Source organism: Corvus moneduloides, chromosome 6, assembly GCF_009650955.1.
Source record: "Corvus moneduloides isolate bCorMon1 chromosome 6, bCorMon1.pri, whole genome shotgun sequence".
Lineage (NCBI taxonomy): Eukaryota > Metazoa > Chordata > Aves > Passeriformes > Corvidae > Corvus > Corvus moneduloides.
In genome coordinates this window covers 10,609,642-10,628,797 of record NC_045481.1, presented here as the reverse complement: position 1 = coordinate 10,628,797, position 19,156 = coordinate 10,609,642, and the positions used below count along the sequence as shown (strand labels likewise).

General features: G+C 44.0%; 1 protein-coding gene across 2 annotated transcripts in view; it reads left to right on the top strand.

Moving 5' to 3' along the window:
- RCOR1 (REST corepressor 1) overlaps positions 1 to 19,156 on the top strand; it is an 84,237-nt gene that overhangs the window by 34,575 nt on the left and 30,506 nt on the right. For both annotated transcript variants that reach the window (XM_032111509.1, XM_032111510.1), the window contains one exon: positions 8,025 to 8,108. In XM_032111509.1, the coding sequence (XP_031967400.1) occupies positions 8,025 to 8,108 (84 nt within the window). The remainder of the gene's footprint in view (positions 1 to 8,024; positions 8,109 to 19,156) is intronic.

The window sequence follows — 19,156 nt, the reverse complement described above, 5'->3', positions numbered from 1 at the left end:
ACAAAATTAAAGTAAATTCCCCCCCCCCCCTTTTCCAGCACTTCTCTCCTTTTATCCAGCTCACACAAGGGATAACAGAACATGGGATGTTAGTCAGTGTTGCAGTTCTTGAAAAGTCTTTCTCTTATGCTTAAGGAAGAAAAGGTTTTCCTTCAGTTGCACGTGGTTCCCAAACTGCCACCAACAGCACACCCGCCCGGAAACAAACAGTCTGCTGTGTGTAGAACATCTCTCCCATGAAGAATTTCACAGTTCTTTCATACTACAAAACATGGGCCATCACATGGGGTTATTCATCTTTTTAAGGATAAGTTATTTTGGCCTGCACACAGAGGCTTTTCTTCGCCACAAGTCTCTAACAGCCTCTCACTACTTCTATATGGCCTGACATAGGCACTCTTCACAAACTTCATAGGCACACGAGGATACTCCATCCCCCCATGTTCTTCAAATGGATTAAAGAGACAAACAGTTTGTGGTATTACGGTTTCTTACCACGGCATGCAAGAAGGTTTCTTTTAAGCTGCGCGCCAGAATTGCGGCACCGCCCTCTTCTCTCCTGTCGCCATGCTCAGCTCCGTCCCACGTGACTCACTTCTCTTTCTCTCTGACTCTGAAGCCTCCACGTTGAAGGGTGTTCTTGTTCGGGCTTTACGGTGGGGAAAGCCTCGCTCCCTCTGTGCTGCTGGCTGCACGGTGTCCTCTTCAGTTCAGCACGAAGTGTGCTGGCTGCAGACAGGAGGCTCTGCCGGCTCCCGCTGGCTCCGCCGGCTCCGCATGGAGAGGAGAGGGACCCGCCTGTCCCCAGAAGCTGCGCTGGATGGGTTTAGCTGTGAGCAGTCCATGGCTGGTTTTAGCTGCCTGCGGCTCTGGGACAGTCCCCCCAGCGACCCAGGGTCCGTGCCGTGGTGCTGAGAAAGGGGGAAAGGGGCAGTGGCCCCGGCCCGGCCCAGCGGGGCCGGGAGGCTCGGAGCCCCCCCACCTTCCAGCAGGCGAGCTCCGACCAAAAGGGGAAGTCCCGCCTTTCTGTGCGGTTTAAATATGTAAATTGTGAGAAGCGTAATTGGTCTTAAAGACTGTCCATCAACTCAGGGTCAACCCAACACATTCCACCCCTCGCTTCTTAAAATTTACATATCCAAAAGTTACTTAAAATAGCAAAACCAGAGCTAAAAGAAAACAAATGCCATAAACCTCCACCCCTAGAATTTTTATCACTACTACAAAGCAAATTTCTTCTATTATTCTACTTAATGTTATAACTTTCTACTTGCTCTGCTTATTATTTTCTCCTAATTAATCTTCATCTCACAGCGCTCATTAATTGCCCGCATTCTCCACCATTGATGTAGCGGGTTGAGTTCGAAACCAGGCAGAAACACCAATTAAATGTAGTGGTTTTGATTCAAAATATCCATTATTTACTTATTTTTCTTCTGTGAGATAAGAATTAGGAGAAAAAGCAAAGCAGGCACAAACCTTAAACAGTTGCAGTACAATGAAAGAGCTTTATTACTAACAGAATTAAAAGTAAAGAGAAAACAACGAAACAAAATTAAAGTAAATTCCCCCCCCCCCCTTTTCCAGCACTTCTCTCCTTTTATCCAGCTCACACAAGGGATAACAGAACATGGGATGTTAGTCAGTGTTGCAGTTCTTGAAAAGTCTTTCTCTTATGCTTAAGGAAGAAAAGGTTTTCCTTCAGTTGCACGTGGTTCCCAAACTGCCACCAACAGCACACCCGCCCGGAAACAAACAGTCTGCTGTGTGTAGAACATCTCTCCCATGAAGAATTTCACAGTTCTTTCATACTACAAAACATGGGCCATCACATGGGGTTATTCATCTTTTTAAGGATAAGTTATTTTGGCCTGCACACAGAGGCTTTTCTTCGCCACAAGTCTCTAACAGCCTCTCACTACTTCTATATGGCCTGACATAGGCACTCTTCACAAACTTCATAGGCACACGAGGATACTCCATCCCCCCATGTTCTTCAAATGGATTAAAGAGACAAACAGTTTGTGGTATTACGGTTTCTTACCACGGCATGCAAGAAGGTTTCTTTTAAGCTGCGCGCCAGAATTGCGGCACCGCCCTCTTCTCTCCTGTCGCCATGCTCAGCTCCGTCCCACGTGACTCACTTCTCTTTCTCTCTGACTCTGAAGCCTCCACGTTGAAGGGTGTTCTTGTTCGGGCTTTACGGTGGGGAAAGCCTCGCTCCCTCTGTGCTGCTGGCTGCACGGTGTCCTCTTCAGTTCAGCACGAAGTGTGCTGGCTGCAGACAGGAGGCTCTGCCGGCTCCCGCTGGCTCCGCCGGCTCCGCATGGAGAGGAGAGGGACCCGCCTGTCCCCAGAAGCTGCGCTGGATGGGTTTAGCTGTGAGCAGTCCATGGCTGGTTTTAGCTGCCTGCGGCTCTGGGACAGTCCCCCCAGCGACCCAGGGTCCGTGCCGTGGTGCTGAGAAAGGGGGAAAGGGGCAGTGGCCCCGGCCCGGCCCAGCGGGGCCGGGAGGCTCGGAGCCCCCCCACCTTCCAGCAGGCGAGCTCCGACCAAAAGGGGAAGTCCCGCCTTTCTGTGCGGTTTAAATATGTAAATTGTGAGAAGCGTAATTGGTCTTAAAGACTGTCCATCAACTCAGGGTCAACCCAACACAAAAGGCTGTTTGCTTGTGTAGTTATTCAGACCTCATCTATGGCTGCACATTGGTGCCACCTGCTTGCAGGAGAGAATGAGCGGGCTCTTATTATTCAAGAAAAAAAAATAAAAGGCGAGGCCTCAACATCTGTTCTGGCCTTATTGTTTGGTCTGGCCTGGGCTGTGGGCAGAATGTAGGCCACAGCTTTTGCATTACTGCTGGCTCTTAAACTGGAAAGGCATCTTGGATCAGATGTATTCTTAAAAGGTTTAAGAATAAAAATACAAAGATGTGAAGCTCAAACTTAGGATGGATTGTACTTGATTACCTTAAAGAAAAGGAAACTATTGCTATCTATGCTTTTTCTCATTTTCTCTTTCAGTTCTTCTAATGGTAATAGTTTTTATCACTGCGAAGTGACCTTTGTAATCATTGCTGGATGATTAATCTTTAACTGGGTAATTTTTAAAGCAATATTTTACACACACTTGTAATGTGTGATACCGTGGGGTTTTGTAGCACAGCACCAGTCATTTTGAGGCAGGAAGGCCCTTCACCCCATGTTTCCAGGGCTGCTGCTCTGTGTAGAAACCCAAATAGTTGCTTTAGTTTCCCTAGGCAGATGCTAAAATGCCCTCAGAACTTTATTTGCATATAGATTATAGTGCCAGCTGCGTGTAGTCATGTATAGGAAGAGCTAACTGCTGCTTCATTTATAACTTTTTAATTAAAAAATGTTTCTCAGTTTTCAGGATTCCAGTTCTGTTTCATTTAATGCTGCTATAGTGTGTACAGTGATGGTATTTCTGTGAGGTACCAGCTGCTATGACTAGGCAGTCCTTGGAAAACACGAATGAAAGGGGATCACAAGCATTAGCTGCTGACTCAGGGAGAAGTCACATGCAGAAGGAAGTGGAGATGAGCAGCAAAGTTCTTCAAATGTCTTTGAATTGCTGCTTGGGACACCAATGCTAGTAGTGGGGAGGGAAGGTGGAAAAAGCTTTTTTCTGACTCTGAATTTTGTTTGAATTCTCCTGTGTCACATAGGTGTTGTGTTGTTGTGTCGCAGCTGTGCATTTACAATTACACCGTGAGCCTGAGTCATACCAATGAACCCATGAGAGACAGGTTTTTTGTACAACGGGAGCCCGTGCCTCCGTTGTCTTACTTTGTTTAACAGCCATCATGGGTACCATAAACAGGGGATTTTACACTATGCAATAAATTTAAGTTCTGCTTTGATAAAGAAAATGCAGGGTTGGGAATGGAAGCACTTGTTTAATCTCACTTCACTAGAAGTAAATGCATTAGACTTGATCCAAAATTGCTTTAAGAAGCATTCAGCAGTTAAATTATTATATGGCAGCTCCAGCTCTTCCAAATAATAAAAGCATCTATTCACCTTTGGATATTATACAATGCATGTTTTATATATAATGCTCAGGGTTGCATATTAAAAGGAAGAGATGTTTCTTACACTTTCTTTTAAAATCTGCAACATGTGATTTAAAAATGAGTTGGTACCAGTTGGGCGGGGATCAGTAAGTGCTGTTAGTAAAGCAGTAGCTTTTGTAGGTGGCACTCTTGCCATCCTTACCTTACCCGTGGGTATTTCAGTTGTTGTATAAACTTTATTAACTCCATGAAAGGCGCTGTTCAGATCTGGAGGTATTTTCTTACCCATTGTTTTGCAAAAGATCAATAGCTGAAGAATTCCCTGTAGTTCTATGGCAAGCGCTTTTACACTTTAAGGCTCATGTTTGCTTTCCAGAGAAGGTACAGAAGTGTGTATTTGTAACGAGCATCTGATCGTGGACCTACTTTTCTGAGTTACCTTTTGCAGATTCTAAATAACAGAAGGAGCTGACTAGAGCAGGGTCCCTCTCTTCATGGTGTGTTGCAGTGCTGTCACATAGTCATGTGTTAGTGTGCTTTGCTTTGAAATCCAGAGGGTTTCAGTAGCTCTGAAATGCCTTGTGCAAACAGCAACAGGAAAAACACCAGAGACTACTGAAAGGGTTATGGAGAAGGAAAAATGCTGGAGGCATCCTGCCCAAGCCTCACTTTGACTTGGGCAGGATGGAACTGGAAGCAAAATGTGTCTTGACATCTGTGGGAGGTGAGGATCATTTCTCCAAGAGGTCAGTACAGGTGTCAAAAGGAAATGTAAAGTGCTTGAATGGCTCACAGCTGTGGCTGGATCGTGCAGCATCCTTGGGGAGAGCTGGAGACGAAGCAGGTCCCTCAGAGTGCAGGAACTCAAGTGGGAGCTGGCGCTGCTGCCTTGCACAGAAGCAAAGTAACAGATGACAGAGTGATTGGTGGCTCTTTGAGAGGCCTCTGCTCCACTGAGTTTATTCTGGCTCTTTCTTCTCTAACTTGGAGAAGAAAAATAAAATGTGATGTGTCAGGCTGGAGCTGCACAGTGCTGGGCTCCTGCTTGCAGGCAGGGTTTTGCCTTCCTGCGCTCTCCTCGTGTATGGTGTCCATTCCATCTGTGGTCCTTGAAACAGTTTAAACTGGTGCTGTGGTTGAGGGACGTGTTCTGGCTGTCCCTGCTTCCTTATTCTTCTTCCTTGTCTCTAAGGATATGTGGTAGAAAATTAGGAACTGGTATGGAGTTAAAGGTAACAGCTTTTTTGTTGGATTACTTTTATTTTTGTTAAAGCTCAGGTGGATCTCCTGGTTTGGTTTGTCAAGTAATGGTGGAAGGGGAAACAACTTCCCATGCTCTCTTTTGCAGTGGTGCTGTTGAACCATCGTATTTCCTTCTGTCTGATGCTAGTTATTCATGGCTAACTTGAAACAGGGGAGGGGTCAGAAGAAGAGGGAAGGTACTTTCTGACGTGTAGGGGGGACTTGATGTGTGTACATTGGTACAGTGACCTTTGGTAGCTCCTGTTTGCAGACATCCCCGTTTCCCTTTCCCTGTCAGGTGTCCTGACTTGACAGCTCATGGGGAGAGCCTTAGCTGCTGTGGATCGGGGTTTCACATCTTGCAGTGTGCTGCTCTTGCATGTGCCAGGCCTGTGCATTAGCTCAGGGAATCCCCAGGGATGGAGAGCCTCGTGTTGTTGCTCTCCTGTGCAAATCAAGGTATTTCTGCACGCTGGTTCTGAGATGTGTCCTCTCAGCTCCAGAGGGGGAAAAACCCAAAAGCCCCCGCAACTTTTTAGAATAATATTGATATAAATGTGTTCTGCCCTGCTTCATCTCCTCCCTTGCACAGTAGAACTTTTTGCGCTTGTGCAGTAAACCACATCTGTAAAATGGGACAAACTTTAAAAACAACATTTTCCTCACAAAGTGAATTTTAAGCTGGATTGGTTTTCTCCTGTGTTTTAGCATATAGTCTGTAGAGTAGGAGTATGTTCTAGGGGTAAAAAAAAAAAAAAAAAAAAAAGAGGGATGGGAACTGCTGTGGAAAAAGCAACATCGTACTGTGCCTGATTGGGGCTGCACTTCTCTGCCTGGGTAGAGGCAATGGAAGTTCACATTCCCTGTGAATTCTGATAGTGGAACAAAGTTTAGGGGGTGCTGCTTGTAGTAGAAGGTCTTCCTCTTGGAGGAAGCAACCATGATTCCTGACAGACTTGGGACAAATGGAAAAGCTAACAGTGGGAAAGTGATTACAGAGTGTTTGCTCCCACGACAACTGTGATATGGAACTAATGGCTGTGGCAGAAACTTTACAGATATCTGGTGGGTAGCTAAATGAAAGTGCAGGATTACCTGAAATGTCAGATCTTCTTGTCTGCCAGTATACAGCTTCTCTAAACACAAGTTGCGCTGATTTAACTGCAGTTGCTTAAACAAGCAAACCCCATTGATCCTAGATTGATCTGCTCTCCTAAAAAAAGAGTAACCCTTGCCCTTCTTATGTGGCTATTTTTACACTAAATATACAACAGATTAAATTGAATTATCTGTATAGCTTTGTCACTGAAGTGCTGAGTGTTAGAATTCATCCTGGTATTCCTTGTCCAGAAGCACGGGACAGTGTTGGTGAGCACTGCAGCTGTGCTTGGAATGATGCTGTAAAGGGATGTAACAGCCACTCTGCACTGAGGCCTTTCTTCTGCTAGCCTTACTAAAAAAACCAAAAAACATTCCCGAAAACTGAGTGAAAGATAATGGTGTCTATCATGAAAAAACCTGCTAGTTCAGTGTAAATATGTTGCCAACAGGTGGTTATTTTTAGTACATGCTATTTGTGCTCTAAATTTATTGTTAAAATATTTTTGTCATCTAAACCCTGACTGTTCTTAGCTGAGCAGATTTCAGGTTAAAAACGGTCGTGAAACTGAGTGTTCATAGGACTGTAATGTAATTTTGTGTTACTAGATCTTTTCTGACCTGTTTTAATGCTTCGTGAAGTGGTGGTTATATGTCTAATTGCACAGCACAGAGAAAATAGCATTGTGTTGAAATATTGCATAAAACTTGAGTGTTATGTGACATTTTGTACTGGAAATAGTACTGTAGGTACTCATTCATAACAAGATTTGCAAGTTTCTCTCTGCCAGGGCGGGTGGTTGGCCTGCCTGTGTGTGTGCTGCCTCAAATGAGGGAGGTTTTTTTTTCTCTTCTTCTTGTCCTCTTCCTCCTCCTCCTCTTTTGGCTGCTTGTGACCAAACATCAGCGCAATTGGCAAGAGCTTGCTCTTGAAACATACCTTAGTTTGAAGTTGCTTTTTCTGACTATGCACAGCTGTGGATCTTCACTTGAGACTTTCAGAGCTCTCCTGCCAGCCAGGTGTTAAGCTGGTTAAAAACAGACTTGTCTGAGCGTGGGTGTGTGTCTCAGCGTGGGTGTGAATGCATTTGGATTTCTCTGGAGCAGTTGAGACTAGGACCTGATTGTGACCTGGGGGACCCAGTGTCACCTGGGTGGGCATTCCTGATTGTATGGGGGATGGAGGCACAGAAGGGATGGTGCAGGAGGTGCTCAGAGCTGTAATGTGGGAAGTTTTATGCATATGCCTACTCTGAAGTGTTAATCTGTCTGCACACCACAGTCTCATGATGTCCAGGGCTTGGAGCCTTCTGCCTGAGCCCAGCTCCTCCCTTTTTCATTTAATGATGGCTGGAAGAAAAATAATCAAGTGTGCTGGAAGAGAAACATTAATTAACTTTTAATTTAGATCTAACGCATGTTGCTTAGTGTACTGCATGAGTGTGCAGTATCTGTCGTGTTATAGAGAGGGTGATGCATTGAAGAAACAAGGAAAAGCCTCAGGTCGGAATGGGAAGATGGGGTTTTAACTCTGTGGATGGGTTTTATATCTTGATTAAAAGCTGCAGATGTGTGATAAGTCACTTTTGTATTCATTTTGCATCTGAAATTACTTTCTCTGTAACTTGGTTTGTATCTGTTTTCTCTTAAGCCAAACTTGCAAGGCGAAGTCAGGAGAGAGAGAATCTCGGCATGCTGGTCTGGTCACCTAACCAGAATCTGTCTGAAGCAAAATGTAAGTCTGTTCAACTACTTTTATTCCCTTCTTTCCTTCCATGTATCACTTCAAGAATGCAAAGTTGCCACTTTTGGTAGAGAGGTTATGTCTGTGACCTTTCCATTATGAATTGAAATTAATTTGAAAAAAGAAAAGCTTACGAAGCAATCCCCCAGATGATCATTGTTCTCCACTGGGTAGCTGCTCAGTGTCAAATCCACGGGTGCGGGGAAAGCAAGAGAAATGTGACACACATTATTCCTAGATACGAATTCCTTAAGATACTCATCCGCAGGCCTACACAATCTGCTTTGTTTGCTGTTGGTGCTGTAGAAGACAACAGATATAACTGGGGAGAGCAAAATGAAAAGTATTGGGAGGGGTGGGAGGCCCGCAAAATATTTGGTAATTAGCAGTACCTTTTCCTCCACAAAGACAAATCCACATCTGGAGCCCATGGAGGTTTTAAATGCCAGAACAATTGCAGTGCCTTGGAATTCCACGTGAGGGCAATTAACAGCACTCTGTGTGTGTCTGGGAACAAGTCTCAGTGCTGCTGCCAGATGGCAGAACTAGTGTTTGAAAGGCTTGTCTAGCTACAGTTCTCCTCATGAATAAGCAGGACTCCTTGATTAAAGGGCTGCTGTTTGAATGCAGTAACTAAACCTAAGTGCTTTTGGGGGAGGGAGCTGAAAAGAGCTAATTTTGACTTTGTGCTTATACCTTGGCTTTTTTTTATCCTTTCTGATTCTGGGACCAAGAATGAGATTCATGCATTCCTGTTTCTCTGCAGTTTCTGTGGTGGCACTATTAAGTAAATCCCCTAGACCCAAGGACTAGGATGCATCATAAGGCACATGTGAAGATGTAGTGGCATTTGCAAATTAAGGCAGCAGAGATTGTGCACAGACCGGCTCTGTCCTGAAAGGCCTGTGCTCTGCCCTTGGGCATTTGTTCCACGGAGCAAGTTGCCCCTTAAATTATGGAAGGATGATGGTACTGTGATCTGCAGATAAAAAGGACTTTGTAAGAATCATGTTTGCCTTCTCTCCTAGTCTGCTTCCTGCTGGCTATTCGATGCTGAAATAAATATGATGAGGAGAGGAATGTATTTGACAGTTATCTACAGCTAGAAACCTCCCAAAAGGTATAACAGCAAGAAATAGTTGCCGCCACCAAAAGGAATGACTATTCATGGGTTGTCTGTGACACAGGATTCCTGTAGCTGCCTCTCAAGTCTGAATGTCTTCTGAATCCCAGCTCAGCTTTGGAACCTTTAACTCCTGCCTGATAGGAAACAGATTTCTTGAAGAGGAAAGAGAATGGAGGAGGGAAAAGAAGATATGTGGAATTGAGTAAAATAATCCGTAACTGAGTATTCTGTGGTAATTGGCACAAAAATATACTCATAGACCATAAAGAGGATATAATATTGGCTAAGAAGAGATCATGAACATAAGAGGTAATTTAAAAAGTAATATGACATTGATAAATAAAAACTAGGTGGCAGTTGTCTGTTAGTAAAGTAAAAAAGTTGGGGGGAAAAAAAGTGAATACAGGAGGAAGGGCAAGAAGGAATTTCTCAAAATACTGAAAATTTTAGTAAGAGTATAAACTCATCAGTGAGTTCACCTTCCAAAAGAGGTACAGCAAAAAAATGACAAAATTTCATATGGAGTTTGGGGAGGTGAAGTATGAGGCTGTTGCACCATACATGGCACAAAAAATACCTCCCAGGTGCCTGATTGATGCAGAGGGATGGAGTTAGGAAATTAAGCATCTAGTAGTAGTAGTAGTAGTAAAAATCCAAAGGAGCATTGTGAGAGTTGGTTGAGGGGACCTTGGGGTGGCAGATTGGGAAGAGGGCAGCTGTGCAGGGAATGAAAGAACAGAGTGGGGGGCTGGTTGGTCATAGCTTTGTTTTGTGTCAGTGTGAGCTGATCCTTTTGAAAGGAATCAGATATTCCTCTCTCTATTTGGCATTTCTTAAAAATGAACTGTGAAAAACAAATCCTGCTGAAGGTAGGTGCTTTTGTTTTTTTGAGACTAAAAATGGATTGATTGGTAGAAATAAGTTTATTGCTCTGATGTATTCAAGAGAGCTGTTAGGCACTGATTGCATGAGAGCATGATTCAGTCCCCCTTCCTTGCAAAAGATGGGAACTTCCTCCAAAACACCACTGCTCTGCAGTGACTGTAGAGCACTTACTAAATGTATCACAAGCAGAGTTCCCTAATCTGCTTCATGGTTTATGATGAAAGAACATCAGGGGACAGGAGGTCTCTCCAGTGACTCAAGTTCACTGACAAGTCTTGGCATCATTGATAGTGAATCCTAATTAAATGACGTCCATGGGGATGTGTGAGAGGACTGATGATGATCAACATTTCCATCAGTGATGTGGGAATTGATATGTAATTGTGGATGAGCCATAGACTGACAGGATGGTAAATAAAATTAATGCTACTGACAATCTTATAGAGTGCTTTGGGTCTTTTCCTAACTTGGACTGCTGCCAATGCGATGAGCTCTTAATGACCCAACTGCAGGGTTATGAATCTCAGTACTGAGATCTCTGGCCTTCTACATCAGCCTGATGTTTGGAAAGAAATAGTTTAGAGAGCAGTCTTGGGGAAACAGTGGGCAGGTAATTCAGCAAAGCTTCCCAGTGTCCTGCTTGACCCAGAAGATGATGTGGGTGTAAAGAGTGAGGTAGTCGCTGGAACAGTGTGCTGCCTCTCCACCCAGCAGCATTCAGGGGAATGAACCTTGGCTTCAGTGCTTAAAAACTGAGAAAAGGATGGAGACAGGAGCTACTGAAACGATTTGGAAACAGAAGATGAGGCAAATTCCATCTGTTTAGCTTACTGAAAAGAGACTGAGAGGGGACTATTGTCAATTACTCTCTCAAAGAGAAATTTTGACATAAGAGACACACATAATACAAATAGATGGCTGCAAAATAAGCCCACACAGACTGAAGTGAAATGTCCGAGTGCGTGGAGGTTTTTTTGGTGATTGACTACTGGCAGTTATCCAAGGAAGTGATGGATTCGTGCATTTCTTTATGCCTTTTTAAACCATGGGTTTTTGTGATGTGTGTTATCCTTTGTGGGGGAGTTAATTCATTGGCAGTGTGAATTGCAAAGTGGAAGGAGCTGTGGTCTCCAGGAGGTTGTTGTAGCCCCTTGGGCTGTATGTCTGTGAGTCCCAGCTAGCATATCCATTTTAATACTGCTGTTCAGGCTGAAGTGTGGATGAACAAATCAGCAGCACATTGGTACCTGTGATGACTTTTGTTTGTACTCCAAAACCTTTAATCCATCCTATGCCTGTAAGTCACAGGACTCTTCTCTGTTCCTATGGCTGGGGCTCAGCGTAAAGATGGAAGTAGTGCAGCACATGTTAGCTCTTCCTTAGAGTGAGCTGTAGCTCTTGTGAGCAGGAGAGTTCTGTGCAAAGAGTGGAACTTGAGCAACCCACCCTTGTTAAAGGGGAATCTGTGCTAAAAAACACTGAGCAGATCTGTGACAATGCTCAGTGCGCCTGGTGGGTTTGACAGAGGGATGGCCAAACTGTTGGGATGTTGTGGGAGGGTCTCCTGTAAGCTGCTGAAATGAATCCTGGAAAGACCAGTGTGTCAGCCAAGACCTGGTAAATATCTTCATACCTGATGCTCCAGGCTCACACAATTAGTTAAAAGCTTGTTTGGGTCTCATGCATCCTGTGTGTTGAAGAAATGTTTTAATCACGCTGGAGAAACCTTTTACCTGGATGTCATGAAGTGATGGATGTAATAGAGAAGATGAAAACAAAAGTATGTGTTGGCACATTGCTGATTTTTTTATCCTGTGCCTTGTTAACCATTAATCCTGGATACAAACCACTTACTGCATTGCCCATATTCATACCAAAGTTGAATGCTGCCAGCGTGGTTCAGCCGACTTCTGTCTTTGAGGGGTCACTTGCATAGCAGTGCCACCATAGCAGTCACAAAGCCCAAAACTAGGAGTTTGTCCTGTCTCTTTTGAAGAAGAAAGACAGAAAGAAATGTCACTGTGCAGTAACTGAACATTTGGACTTAAAATAACTGTGCTCCCCTTCTAGTTCTGCTCCAAATACCCTGTGCTGTGGCTGGGGTCACACCTCTCACAGAGAACTTGCTCTCAAAGTGAGACTCCCGAGAGGCTCTGTGGACTTGGTGCCATGGAGAGCAGCTGTTCTGGCTGTGCTGGGACTCTTATCACAGAGGGTGAGGAACGACATGAGAGGAAGAATGATGCCTTGAGCAAGGTGACATTGAGGAGCAGGAACAGATAGGTGGAAGACAGGCATCTGCTCTCTTGGAGTGGCACGTGGTGAAGGAGGAGGGGAAATAGTGAAAAATGCATTGTAATGATGCTGTGGAAACCCTGCACAGAATCGAGCTGGGCCAGCATGAAGCTATTAATAAAACAGCAGTGTCTCTCTCTGTGCCAAGTGCGCCAGTGAGTGGAACCAAAAAAATGACTTTGGGTTGGTTTAGAAATGAGCAAGTGTTGGCATGCAGCAGCTGCCCAGGGAGCAAGGCATGTACACCGGACGAGAGGGTAGGATGTGATTATTGATTTTATGCATCTGCAGTTCAAAGGTGAACTACAAGAAGGAAAGATGTATTGTTTTGGTAGTGTTAAGCTCTGCTTTGAAAGTATTTTTTCTTCTCTCTTCCTGACAGAATATGTGTGCTGCTAGATGGGAGTTTTGTTTTCTCACTGATATCTTGGTGGATATCTCCAGTGGATTTACAGTTTATGGGGTGTCACTGAGCAGGCACACACTATTCCTAATACCCGTGGGACACTGGATCATGGATGGCAGCTGGATCTTCTGGTCTTGCAGTGCTGCTTCTGTTTGACCTGATGGTTGACTGGTGTTGCCAACTTCGACGTTCACCAGTCCCTTCCTCTTTTGAGGCTGCTGCTGGCTCCCTGCATTAAATTATGCCTGCCTTGGTGCACATGGAGGGAATTCAGATATCCTCTTTCCTTCTGTGGAGGGGAAATAGAAAGACCCAGGAGACATGGGGACAGAGAAATTCCAGAATTAGGTGAAACAGCTGAGTGCTCCAACACCCTCCCTAATGTGCTTGGCCAAACCCTCTGGCTGTGGGGAAAGGGAGCAGTCCCTAAATGTGCTGCAAAACCTGATGCTGGGAAGGCAGTAATGTGCCAGCTGAGGCTCTGATGGAGGAAGAAGTGCTGGTTGCTATGGTTACTAAAGATATTAACCCCGTGGTGTTTGAATGGGCAAGGTTTAGTTAACTGTGCCACAGGCTGGGTAACTGTTCGGGAGCATGTGGTGCTCCACCCTAAGAAGTTACGAGTTGGCATTCAGGATTTCAAAAGCCCATGTCCCAACCACGTTTTGAAGTATGCCCTGGTCCTTAGTGTGTTAGCAGCCTTCTTAGGGTTCGAGTGAGTTTTGGTAGCTCTTTTCAGTCTTCTGTTGTGATGGTGAATGCCAAAATTTCTGAGGGCAGGTTGCAGGTTTAAGTGGCCAGAGTCTGTCTCCAGCTTTAGTTCATGGACTCTGGATTACTCTTCAGATTTTCTTCTAAAGGGAATGTTGAGCAAGCTTGGAAATATGTTTTTTCTCTTTTCTAATTTAAAATGACTATCAGAATAAAGGAAATGAAAATGTCTTCCAAGGTAACTGCATGTGTCTGATCATGATTTGTGTGGCTGGTCTCTGTTTTCAGTGTGTAGCTGAGCCGTAGCTGTTTTAAGAAGAGCTTCTGTTTGGACACAGCCTTTCCCCCTTGGCTTACTTATTTTGTCCTGTGAATTCTGTGGACATTCTACTCCATCACTATCGTCATTAGCTCTCATTTTCCATGGGGTATAGAGTGCCCTAGCACTAAATAAATGTGAGCAGAAAACCACAAATGGGAGAGTGTAGACTGGGGAAAGCATTGATCTTAAAATCTCCCTTTTAGAAAATAAAGCCCCTATTTAACAGGATGCATTTAAAATGGAAGGGAATATTGCTTCAGAGATACTTGAGAGTCATGTCCTTCCCAGCACACAGGCACCCTTCCTCAGGCAGCAGCAGTGAGGCAGAGGATGTAGTCTGGTATGTACTCAGCATCAGAAAAGCTGCTTTTTAAGTCCCTTCTCTCCATCCTGCCCTAAGCAGGATCCTTGAAACCGTTGAAATTGTGGTTTTATTTTGAGTCGCCTCTCCCCTTCATCCCCTATCATGACCTGGTTTATGACTCCACAAAAGGTTGTGTTGATACTCAGTAAGAGTGCAGCCACCTTAGCCAGGGATGGGAGAGTAGGAGCTGCTTAGGCTTTGCTATCAGAGAGAAAAAAGTATTGTTGAACTCTTAGGTGAGCTTATACTTGGGGATTTTTGTTGGCTGGCTAAGTGCTTTGGGAGGTTGTGAAGGAAGGAGCGTATATATTGTGCTTCTCCTGTTTGGGATTTTTCTGCTTGTTTGTGTCCAAGGTTTTACTTGTTGAGGCATTGGTTTCCTTTTTTTTGGAGTAGTAGAAGTATGAGTTCTAAAAAAAGAGCTGCTAAGTCTCTAAGGGGTGGACTTCAGGAGTTGTGATTGTCTCCTGAAGGTAGGTGCTGACCTTTTGTTGCTCAAGTGAGGATAACAAAAAAATCCAAACTTAGGTTTGTGCTGTTTGTGTATGCTCCTTACCTAGAAATACGGGTTTGTTGTCTGTCCTAGTGACAGCACAAAGGATTAATGTAAAAGCAGAATTGGGTTTATGTTTATCCCTAATCCAAATTTCATACTATGCAGCAAACCTGGCAGCTGTGAAGCTTGGATGTAAATACAGTAGCTGGAGAATGCAACTCCATGAATTCAGAAGTGAAAGAATTAGTGTTTAATTTAAGATTCTGCTTGAATTTATCTGTAGAAATAATAGTCACGGCCACTTTTCCCAGCAGCTGCAGTTGCTGCACTTCAGAAAATGCTCAAAAGACGAAGGTGAAGGCGTGCAATTTGTCATTTTAGCTAAGGCGACTTCCGATGCTTATAGTAGCAATATTGTGAATAGCAAAAAGAAGATAACCAGCGTTCAAAGGCTATGGGTGTATCCCTGAAATGGCTGAGTTGCCTCAAACTTAGCTGCAGTTTCCCCTTTGTTTGTCATCTGCTGTTCTAGTTGCTGTTGCAACGCTGTGTGGAAATCTCAGAGCAGTTCTTTCATCATTATTGCTGCAGGTTGATATTTCTGGATCCTGAATGCATATTTAAATTAAGATGAATTTTTAACCCTTTCACAGTAGTGGAGTCAGGAAAGCAATTTAATTTGAGGGAACTAGGGTGTGTATTTGGATGGATTTTAACAAAGATACACTGGATTGTGGTGTTGTGTTTCGTTTTGTTGTTTGGTTTGGGTTTTTTTTTTCCAAAGCCTACAAACGAAAAAAAGCCTGAAGAAGAAGAGAATGTGTTAGAGAGTATCCAGGAAAAGGATGTCTTATCTAAGGTAGCTGTGTTATCCTGGAGGAATTTTTGCTGCTGTGCTGGGAGGGGAGAGGTAGTCACCAGTTTCTTCATGTGCCTTGTTCTCTCCTGCCACCTGTTTGTTCCTCCTTTTCACTGCAGTGTGATCCAGGCCTTCTCTGAGTGCGTCAAGATGACCCACTTTGAAAATGCCGACTTGCCACTACTGTGGGATTGAACTGGTGCTGGCGTTCGGAAGAAGCTTTTTTCCTAAGAGGAGTTTAGAGACAGGATGATGTGGATGTAATGGAGTGATGATAGCTGTGTTAAGAGTTACCCTGGCAGTGAGCCTTGATCTGAAATACGCTTGGGAGCAGCTTTAGCCAGCCTGATCAGCACTGCACGAGTTGTAGGACCTGTATGACGAGAACTAGGAGGCTGCAGCTGCTTCATGCTGCTTGGCCCAGCCCTGGGACGGGCTGAGTGTTCCCCAGTCTTGCTGGGAATGGTAGGCTTAAGGCGTTTCAGAGGACTAGGTTGTTTTTTCTGGTCTCTTGTCTCTTAATGGTAGTTGAGATTAAAAAATAAGAAGGGTCAGGGAACTGAGGGTAGTAACTTTCTGTGTTCTTTTTTAAAATTTTTTTTCATTAGAGCAAAGTTATTCAGCATGTACATATTTATAGGCTTGTGATAGAAGCTGTGCATAGGCAGGGAGGAGCTCTTGTGGGAGATGCCTCCACTGAGGAATGCTTGAGGAGGTCATAGCCATAACAGCTTGTTACGATGAGTTCATATGCTACCTTTACAGACCTGCTAGTTCAGGAGGCAAAGCAGCTAGGCTTTCTCCAGGATGTGTGCCAGAGCTTCCCTCATCATTATGTGTTTGCTGTGGCATTATTTGCTCTAATTAGGAACCACTCCTACTACTTAATTTTCCTGTACTCTTACTTTTGCCCTCTATGTTAAGTTACTTCCCTGTTCATGTGCTTCTTGTGCAAATTCGTATTATGGTAGGGTTGCAGTGAATTTTCTAGCACTACAAGGATTAGTGGTAATACATAACTTCGCAGGAAGGACTGGGTTTCTAACTCCTGGCTAAAAGCCATGACTACCTACCACTGATATTCCAGGGTCTATTTAGTAACATCGGTTTATCATAGGCTTTTCCACAGAGTCTCTTGAAGGCTGAGAGCCTGTATGTAGTCTATGTTTCAGCATGTGCTGTAAGACTCTGTAACTTGATTTTTTTCTAAATCAACTTAATTTGACAGGTATGTTAATTCCTTAATATCTGTCAACATAACACGAATGCTTTGGTTTAGAGGCTACTGTAAGGATGATGTTATCCAAGACCTGGCTGTGGAACCTTGCTGTCTTTCTTCATGGACTTCTTGGAGAGGTCAGGCACATCTTTGCACCTCTTCTTCTTCTAAGCCTATAGGAAGTAAATAAGTGCAAGAATAGATGCTCTGAGTGTTAGTGTCTCCCAAAGGCTGACCTGTCTGTAGTGGGGTGATCAGCATCTGCTGAGGGCAGCAGCTGTGTGACTCAGACTTGCCTCTTTCCTCCTGCTGACTGCTGTCTTGCCCAATGCTTCCTTTTCTGCTCAAGTGACATCCCTCAAGGAGGTTTGCTTTTGTGTCAAATGTAAAGAGAGTCAGCGTGGCTTCTCCTTTCTTGTCACAGGCCTTATTATCAGTAACAATAATAATGAGCTGTAATTTAACCTGGTGGTTATTCTGTTCCCGCACACCCCTTGTGTGTGCGCCCTCATGCTGCACAAGGACCCTGTGTTGCGGAGAAGTGGAGTTGCACATGCTGTTTAGGAAGCCTGGCTCTCATACAGGGCTTTCATTAGTCTGCATTCCTACAACAACAGAGAATATAATAGTTCTGGTTTTTAGGAGCTTTCAGAACCATTTTGAGGTTGGAAAATGGACCTTGTGGAAGGTTTCACCCTCTTTTGAGTGTTTTCAGTCTGGATATTCCTTGGTGGCTTCTGAAGCTGGTTGGCAGCAGGCTACTTGGTGAAGCTTTGTGGTATTCTCACTGACTGTTTTGCAGACCAAGAATTTCAATGTATAAAGCATGATGTGGATGAAGAGTTGAGAATGGTCCTAGGCAGGGTACTGAAGCCTTGTATTGGACAAGGCTTCTGACTCCATGGTCTCCCGTACTGATTCTGTCATTAATGTGTGTCAAAATGGGTTTTGTTGTTTTTTTCAAATTAGCAGGTATGGCTTTTGGAAAGCATTCACAGGATCAGGCATTCTCAAGGATTGAGAATGATAATTTCCGTATGAAAGTCTGTGCAAAGGCAGTTTCTTCTAACACAAGTTAGCATCCCCTGCACTGAACAATATGATGAATTTTTTTTAAAAAATAATCTACTTCTTGTCGCAACTGTATTGATAATGTTGCTACTTGAGTTACTTGGGTGTGTTGCTGCCTGTAGTTGAAGTGTATAATCCAAGGCTGTAACCTCCCAGTAGAGTAAACTCAAGCCATGGTTTGACAGAAGAATAAATCTGGCTTTAGGGCTTCTTGGACTGAATTGAGATGAATAATGCAAAGAGCTGTTTTGTCATAAATTCATTTTGTTGTTTAGGTGTTTGCTGTGTGCATTTGTCGTGTCTGTAACTTCTCATTCTGTTGTGGAAGGCCATACATGGGAATGAGTGTTTTCTCCCTGCCGGAAGCTAATGTGTGCTGGGTTTGTGTTCTCACATGGGCTTTCAACCCAATATCAGTTGCTCTGATAATGACATTTAATGCGGTTCAGTGTCTGTGTCTGATTTAGGATCAGGCTTGCAGTGCTAAATGATAGCCATGCTCAGATTCCATATGGTCACAGTTTACGTCCCCGGGTGATCCCATTTGGTTCTCCCTGTTCTGTGCTAGGTCCCATAGACAGTATTTCCTATTTGCTACTGCCCTGTCAGATCTCTCTCATCCTTTTCTGTAGTACATCCAGCAACATCTGGGTTTGTGGTACTCAGGGCTCTGTAGATATTCAAACCTGTGCCACCCCTCCAGTGAAGTGGTGTTTAGTGCTATGACAGGCAAATTTCTGACTGAAGGTTGAATGTGATGGATGTATAAAAAGCAGTCTTTCTTCCCAGAGGATCCTCTGTGGATGTCCTTACCATGGGCATCCACATGGCCTTTCTGAAGGAGAACAGCAGCATCAGAGAGCATCAGCCGTCTGGCTTTCCTTATGGTAATCCTCATTAACACACTGCCCCATGTATATACACAGTGTCTTGAGACTTTTCATGGTGTGATGGTGTCAGCTGAGGGTGCAACTTCAGGGATGAACATATGTTGGTAAAGGCTTTAAAAGTTACAAGTATACTAGCAAAACGCCTTTCCTGGTAGAGAGTTTAATATAGTTTTGGCAAGCCACAAAATCTGTGCTAATTTGTCAGTACACCAGTGGCTGTAGTGCAGCTTTCTAGCTGGTAGAGCAAAATCTAAAGGCAGGTGAGTGGGGTCTTTAACCATCACTGAGGTTTCAACTTTGAACTTGTCCTTAGATGCAGGCCATGTATTAAAAATAATAAAAAAGGAGGTAGGAAATACGGTGTTTCTTTTTAGTTTATTAGTGTGCACTGCTTG